Below are 8,514 nucleotides of genomic sequence, written 5' to 3'. Positions count from 1 at the left end.
ACTGAGAATTATTGATCTGCCCTCTGGGGCAAGGCTGTGGTCTAGCCTGGTCCGGCCCTGAAAGTAACACTTAGAGATACTCAAAGCAAAGGACCTTGATTCTTTGCTTTCCAGGAAAGCCCATAACGAATGTTCTTGCATTAAATGATGACAGAAGCAACCAGATAGCTAGGAAGCAACATGGAGAGTTTCCATAAAGGCCTGATCCCTGTGTTCATTTATAGTATCACAAAAATTCAGAGGTAGAAGAGACCTTAGAATCACTGTAATGTAATCTTTCTTTCATCAGGGAGAAAACAAAAGTAGATTAAGGTGATGCAACTTCCTCGAAATAACCCAAACAGCACCAGACCTCAGCCTATAGAATCTAAGTACTTTGAACTTTTTGTTCAAAACTATCTTCTCTGTACTGGTTCTCCTATGGGGAGCCGCAAAATCACTTGGGACACTGGCTAAAATTCAGATTCCTGGGCCCAGTACCCAACTTATTGAATCCATATTTTCGGGGATGGCTGCTGGGAATCTGAATGCTGAGCTGGCCTCGCGTGTTGCTCTGATGGAGGACCCGAGCTGAGCATCACCTGTGTCTTCCTGAATTCCGACCTGTGGGAATTTCTGTCCTGAGATTTGGTCAACATGCCCGTTGAGTTGCTTTCATCTCTAAATGGCTAACGGCAGGGTGTTGGGCCAAGACTATGGCGTGGAGGAGGATGAGAAAGAACGTAAGCGGGTCAAAGCTAGAATCCCAAAGCGATAATCTAAACAGTAGAAGATTCTTGCTCTTTGGCTAGTGCCAGTGGAATATGACTACTGAGAGATGCTAAAGAACGTTCCATCTGGGGCTGATGCAGCCTATTTCATTAAGACCTGTATCAGAATGGTTTTTCGCCTCCTGACCGCTGCCATCATGGGTCGCATGCACGCTCCCGGGAAGGGCCTATCTGGGTCGGCTCTACCGTGCCACTGCAGCTTCCCCACCTGGCTGAAGTTGACCTCTGACGACATGAGGGAGCAGATCTACAAACTGGCTGAGAAGGGCCTGACTCCTTCACAAACTGTTGTGATTCTCAGAGACTCACTCGCTGTTGCTCAAGTATGTTTTGTGACAGGCCATCAACTCTTGAGGATTCTTAAGTCCAAAGGACTTGCTCTTGCTCTTCCCGAGGATCTCTACCGTTGGATTAAGAAACCGTTGCTGTTCGAAAGCATCTTGAGAGGAACAGAAAGGATGCTGAATCTGACGGATGCTGACTGAGAGCTGTTATTAGCCGTTGACTTGGTATTAGAAGACGGAAGAGTCCTCCCCTCCAACTGGAAATACAATTCATTCACAGCCTGTGCCTGTTGCATAAATTTGTCTATGTCCTCAAGCAAGAAAGCCATTGTCTAACTAGGGAAAAAAAAGACCTATATTGAAATGATTATAATTCTTAACAATAACACTATGTTGGCCATGGACAATCAAACTTTTTCAGGAGGGAACAAAGGCAGTACAAATTTTAGCTTGACTTACAGATCTTTTCTCCAAAGGAAGTGAGACGAAGTACCCTGTGCATGGGGCATATGAGATGGTGAGTACGAATTTAGCTTCTGTCTTCCCTGTGAAAGCAGTCGTAAGACTTTTTTCTCGCAGAGCTATAATGTTTCCACTCCAATTTCAGTACGAGTTGTTTATTCCCTCCTCATTTATTCTCCATGATTACTTTCTGGGTAGCTAAATGCTAGCAGGTGTCAACATTGCTTGGAGGCCTGGTACTTAGGAGATAATTGGAAGAACTTGTATCTTGAGGGAACGCACAATTCCTTTAATGAGAAATTAAACTAATGGACTTTTATCTCATTTGCCTGGTGCAATGGTCCCTGAAACTGTTGATGATCAGAATGCTCTGGAAAGCTTTTAATATATTTTTCACTGTTGATTAATTAATTTCAATCGTAAAAGTTGTTCATGCTATTGGTTAGCATGATAATAATTCAAAAAAGTGTGCTGAAGGGTAAAAGTGGAAAGTAAATCCCCTCTCCTCCACTTTGCACTTCCTAGAATAATCCCACTGTTCATATATTTTTGTGTATTATCTTCCAAATCCTTTTTTTTTTAAAGATTTTATTTATTTATGTGACAGAGAGACAGCCAGCGAGAGAGGGAACACAGCAGGGGGAGTGGGAGAGGCAGAAGCAGGCTCCCAGCAGAGGAGCCCAATGTGGGACTGGATCCCTGAACGCCGGGATCACGCCCTGAGCCGAAGGTAGACGCTTTAACGACTGCGCTACCCAGGCGCCCCCTTCCAAATCCTTTTGTACAATCATATGAATGTTTATATCTGTTTCTCGCCAATGTGATCCTTTATGTATCTACTGTTCTGTCCCTTGCTTTTCCAGGCTGCTGTCCCTTGGACACTTTTGTACATGGCAAGTGTAAGTACACTTCAGTCTTTCAAATGAACATGTTTTCCATTAAAATGACTGATTCATTGGCTCAGGTGAAGCCCAGAGATTTGTGCTTTTTAAAGAAGCTCCTCCATTATTTCTGATGTAAGCTCGTCCCCGAACTGGCATTTAGAAACCACTGTCTTAGCTCATGTGGCAAAGCACGTTTTAAGAAATACCATTTCCATGTTTGGCTGAAACTCTTCTTCATTAGGATTAGAAACTGTGTTTTCCTTCCCACTGCCTGATAAGAATGAGAAATAAACAATTGCCCACGAAGATTTTTTTTTTTAAGATGATAAAATTCTCCTATATCACAAGGCAGGGAAGTTTCCTTGGCAACTGGTGGTGAGTATGGAAGATAATGGTTGGAGTTTATCATAAGAATAAGGCAATGTTTCTACTGGGAACGCATCAGAAAGAAGTTACCTAAAGACGGTACTTACAGGTCTGCAGGCAGAGCCTGGAATAAACACCGAATAAACATAAACATATGAATATGTTCATAGATAAGAGATGAATAATGGCAAAGTTGTTGAAATTAAATACTACCTGCCCCCCTTAAAGCTGGAAGGATTTACCTTCTGTCAAAATCATCTTTACCTCGAACTTGAGTCCTGGTGAGTTGTCTTAACTATTTTTTTCCTGTCAAGGAATAAAGACTTCATTTTTGAAAAATGCTATCCAAAACCATGGGGGGATGTTTTGAATAGTCTTCTAGAAAACAATGACAAGTCAATCAACCTGCCAAGGAGCTCGGCATTAGCAGCTTGTTATCCCCCAGCAGTGAACTGTGTTTTTTTGTGGGATGCATCTTGGCTGGTCAAATGAAGACTTGCCAAGTACACTAATTAAAGTAATATAAGTTGGAGTCTATTTTATCCCTTAGGAAAGATTACAAATGGTGTGGGGGGAGAAGACTTGACACTACAGGTCCATTAAATTCTTTAGCAGGAAGGGACCTGCCCCTCCAACTTGAACATCTCCCCAGCTTGTGACAAGCAGCAGAAATGATGAGCTCCCCAGGCCTGAAGATTAAACTTTATTTTAACTACATTATACTTTCCAAATGAAAAACATAATCAAACAAAACTCATAAGATCTTTTAAGCATATATATATGTGTGTGTATATATATGTATGCTTAAATATATATACTTATATAGATAGATAGATATATCTATAGATATATCTATCTCTCTCTCTCTCTCTCTCTCTATTTTTTTTTTTTTTTGCCAAGCATATATAGGAACAACTGGAATAGAAGTTGAATGCTTTCTTTTTTCTTTCTTTTCTTCTTTTTTTTAAAGATTGATTTCTTTTAGAAAGAAAGAGCGTGTGCGAGTGTGGAGGGGCAGAGGGAGAAGGAGAGAATCTCAAGCAGGCTCATGTTGAATGCAGACCCAGACATGGGCTCGATCTCACGACCATGAGATCATGACCTGAGCTGAAACAGAGAGTCAGATGCCCAACCAACTGAGCCACCCAGATGCCCTAAACCTAAATGCTTTCAAAGTCAGAGATTCCAATTTGGATTTTATCAGCTATAGGACTATCCCATTTTGGATATTATCACCATAAGAAATCAAACTGCATTTGAGTGCATATTATAATTTTGAGCTTGTACTTCGAAGTTGATTTCTGAAAGAGCATTCATTAATTAAAATTTTTATTAGTTACTAAAAATTTTAGTAGTTACATTCCTTTGGTGACAGTTACAAACCAAGTCAGGTTAACCTAAGAAAAACGGGGTATATTGAAAAGAAATGGTGTAGCTCTAGAAATCAAAGGAGGAGTTTGTCATACAAATAGATAAATAATGGCAAAGTAATTAAAAATAAATACACTTTTTTTGTGGCTAAAAGTATTCCCTTCTTTCAAAATCATCTTTACTTTGAACTTGGGTCCTCATGAACTGCTCTAACAGCAGTTAATATTTTAGTTAATAGCAAGCCTTAGGAAAAGACTAACCAGGAGTGCTTTGGAGATTCCACGAATAGGCTCTTTTGGGCATTGCCATTAGGGTGACAGATCCAACTGCTTTCCACCCTATGTCACTCTGCTCAAGAGTCAGAGTTCTGAGAGAGAGCTGGATTGGCCCAGCTTGGACCACAGTCCACTCCTCAACCAGTCCTTACACTTGATGAGTTTTCATGGCTCACAGTCCCATCAGGACCACATTGAATAGGAAATAGAGAGGTACGCAAAGGAAGTCAGGTTCTTGTGACAAGAAGAACAGGGAAGAAATGCCGAGCAAACAAAAACTAGAGCAGCTCACCGCTGTCACCTGGTGTGTTGATTAGAATGAGTTCAGTGGTGAGTAGCAAGACCTAACAGCATCATGACCAGTAGACCAGGATTGAGACAAGGATGATGGGTCTCACCACCTTCTAAGAAGTCTAGAGGTTGGTGGTCCCAGAAGATGCTCAACCAATACTCATGAGAAGTAGACAGGGAGATCGTGGAAAGATAGGAAGCGGGCCATGCACTGGGGAAGTGAGAGCAGCTAGAAGGAGCAGTAGGGAGAGAATCAAAAAGTAGAATTTACTTCTACAACTGGGCGAGAGATCTTTACATTCTCAGAGCCAGAGAAGAGGTAAGAGCTGATGTCCCTTGTGGGAGAGATGAGAGGAATAAAAGTGAGATGTCTTTTTTGGTAACATGGGGTGGAGTCTAGGGCTCAGGTGGTGGGGTACCCACTTGCAGAAAAAAGTGGTATGGGGTTGACAATGCCCACTTCAATTTTTCATGGGTGTGGCCATATTCTGTGACTGCCCCAGCTGCCCAACCCTGGTGATGTGGCAAATAAGAGAGAAAAAAAGGTTGCTGATTGTAAGTGTCCTCATTCTACTTTGCTGCCAGTGGTGGTCTTCTGTTAGGTGCTGTTCCTTCCCAGTGACACTGGTGAAGCACCTCTCACCACCATGCAGTGTGTGATGTGATCTGAGGGTCAGGTCCCTGCTTTTTTTTTTTTTTAAGATTTTATTTATTTGATACAGACAGAGAGAGGGAGAGAGCGAGCACAAGGGGAAAGGGGAGGAGGGGAGAAGGCAGGCAGGGGAGAAGCAGGGAGAAGCAGGCTCCCTGCTGAGCAAGGACCCTGATGTGGGGCTCCCTTCCAGGGTCCTGGGATCGTGACCTGAGCCAAAGGCAGCCGCTTCACCGACTGAGCCAGCCAGGCGCCCCCAGGTCCCTGCTTCTAATAGCAGAGTCTGAATTGATCTCCTGTATGTCCCTGGCAAGCTACAGAGGATAAGAATAGGTGGAAATCCCTTCCAACTTATTGTGCAGGGGAATCTAGGTCATGATCTCTAACAGCTGATAAGAGCTCACTGGATGGCAAGAGAGGCTCAAATACCAGTACTGTGCATTTTGTGGGGACATGGGACTCCCAAGGGGTGATTTCTTCCATTTCCTTTTTTCTTATTGGCTCTACATTTCAAAAGCAAGCGCATGGGAGACCAAGGAGAGAGAAGGTCAGGCGATGGTGCTTGATTCTCCCTGCACAAAATTGCTGTGAACAATCTCTGATCTGGTAGACTGACTCCTTTCCCAGCAAGCGCTGCTTGCACTAACTCCGAGACTCAGCGAGTATCTGCTCAGCCTCCATCGGAGAAATAATAGCTCAAGTTTATCGAGAGCTCACCATGTGTTTGGCTAAGCTCTGGGAATGTAAAAACCTTGACCTTGTGGAATTTGTATTGGGGGGGCGGGGGGAGGGGGAATAAGCAAGACATAATGATACAAGGCAGTGAAGAGTATGTCTAAGGTATAGAGGGAGGAGGAATTATTTCTTCCTGGGAAGACAGGAGAAGATTTGCCAAGGAGGTGACATTTGATGGGCCTTGAAGGTGTGGTGTGAAGGAGCAGGCTGGGGGGTGGAGGAGGGGGAGGAAGGAGTGCCATACAGGGGCAGCTGTGCGAGCCCAGGTGAGCTGTTGAAAGCTGGAGTGGAGTGCTCAGAACACAGTGCTCACGAAGAGGGGTGGCTGCAGATGGGTTTACAAAGCAGCTAGGGGCAGATGACAAAAAGGCTTTGTTCGAATGCCCACTAGAGAGCTTAGCCTTTGTCTCCTTGGCAGTGAGCGGATGGGGCGTGCTGGGAGAGAGCGACCCCCTGGCGGCAGTGTGGGTGCGGCTGCTTCCTCTCCTGGAAAGCCCCTTGACTTCTCCATCTGGCTGGCACTGTTCGAGTTTAAAGATTCAGCTCCAGGGTCCTCTCCTGTAGGGAGCCCTCCCTGATCTCCCTGCTCCAGACGGAACACGGATCATAGCACCCGAGGCACCAGAATCGCACACTGGTTGCTGGGAAGCGGCCTCCGGCCTCTGCTTCTCCATGTGGTCAGCAGCCGGCACAGTCCCCAGCCTTTCACAGTTGCTCGCTGGAAATGTTTACTCCCAAATGAAAGAGAATGAGCATCCCTGCCTTTGTAATTTCTGAAGCAGTAATAGATAGTAAGTACGATTGATTGAATACTTACTCTTGGTCAGGCACTTGGTGATCTCCTTCAATTCCCATACAATTATTTGGTAACAGTGACAATAACATTTCCGTTAGGACTGATCTTATCACCACCACTACTCCTACTCCTACTCCTACTCCTACTCCTGCTACTACTACTACTGAAATCACTATGGCTCTTACCATGTACCAAATACTGCTCTGATTTACATACAGTAACTCATTTGATTCTCATAGCAACCTTCTGATGCAGGTACCATTATTCCTCCCCCGCCCTTTATTTTTACAAATAAGGAAACTGAGACAGAGAGTGAGTAAGTAACTGGCTAGTAAGTGATCAATTAGATTTGGACCCAGCCAGTCCGACTCTAGAATCTGGCTGCTGTCTGTTGTTTAGATTGCATACATAGCACAGGTTTGAAGAAGTTAGGGGACTTCAGGCTATTCAGTGATAAATGTCAGGAATCGACCCCATACCAGTCTGGCTCCAGAGTCCTAAGGCTTCAATTCCCTGCCTTGTACCACCGCAGACATAATATGAGTGTTCACCAGGGTTATCACAAAGACATCCAGAAAATTGACTGTCTGCAGTATTAAACAAAGCATTGTGGGGAGAAGTCTGATTCATAGTGGGATTAGAAGCAGTCACTTGTGGAGGCGGCTGGGCAAACTCAAGGTGGGTGGATGGAGAGTCGGTAAGAAATCAGGATTCCGAATGCAGTTTTGATCTGGAAGTTTCCAGCATGAGGCACTGTATCTGAAATCTCAGTTTAAGATCTTCAAGCTAGGAACCACTATAATAGTTTAATAAAAAATTTTTTTTTGTCTTCTGTTGAAGCATTTAAGATCAGAAAGTGATGTCCTCATTATCTCTCTGTATCCTGGCAGATTTTTCTCTACTAAAAGAGCTTGAATTTGCAAATCACTTCCTTTAGAAATCCCTTTGAGTCCAGACACAGGAGTCCAAATTCCATGTGCTTTAGCTAATGATTAAATGCCTCCTTTTCACCTTCCAGTTCCCTCTCCCTTTTCCAAGCAATTTAATCTTAACCATTCACGTACACTGTTTAGTTAGTCATGGCAACGAGGCCATCTGATGGACCAATTAACAACTACATTTAGACAGGATATTGACCGTCCCGCTGTGTTGGCCACAGTTTTGAGATCCTAGCATAAGGGTTTGACTGACCTTCATGATGTGAAAATGCACTTGGAAATGGTGTGGTAACCAAAGAAGTTTCCTTGGCGTATTAGAATACATCATTTTGGCTTTCAAATATATGTGTAAGGCAATTATGGAGAGTGAAAATGTAGCTCGTCTCGTTTCAGTGAAAGCAGTTTATGAAAAACATAATCCAGAGGGGAGAGGAATTCCTCTTGAAGAAAATGACTTTTCAAGAAAGATGTAGATTTCAGACTTTCAGTATCAAGCTCCCTTTTATTTTCCTGTTTAGAGAAACAAATATGTAATTGTTAAAAATCCCATTTTTAAAATTGAATTTATAAATGATAGTCTGTTGCAATGAAGACTTCATATATACACATCTAAACCATCACTCCTGGTTTTCCCTAAGACTTGATTGTATTTCATCATTTAAAATATGTGATCTTAAGTATAATTTAAGT

At 43.2% G+C, this 8,514-nt stretch overlaps 1 protein-coding gene across 1 annotated transcript; it reads left to right on the top strand.

Annotated features, from left to right (window-relative positions):
* The first annotated feature begins 877 nt into the window (after nt 1-877).
* On the top strand, nt 878-1,255 carry LOC113255959 (40S ribosomal protein S13-like). The gene has a single exon (XM_026499655.2). It carries the CDS (start codon nt 878-880, stop codon nt 1,253-1,255), a length of 378 nt encoding a protein of 125 aa, XP_026355440.2.
* The last annotated feature ends 7,259 nt before the right edge of the window (nt 1,256-8,514 follow it).

Source organism: Ursus arctos, unplaced genomic scaffold (assembly GCF_023065955.2).
Source record: "Ursus arctos isolate Adak ecotype North America unplaced genomic scaffold, UrsArc2.0 scaffold_21, whole genome shotgun sequence".
In the NCBI taxonomy this organism is placed as follows: domain Eukaryota; kingdom Metazoa; phylum Chordata; class Mammalia; order Carnivora; family Ursidae; genus Ursus; species Ursus arctos.
Note: the sequence above shows the minus strand (reverse complement) of the source record. Positions and strands in the feature narration are given on the sequence as shown.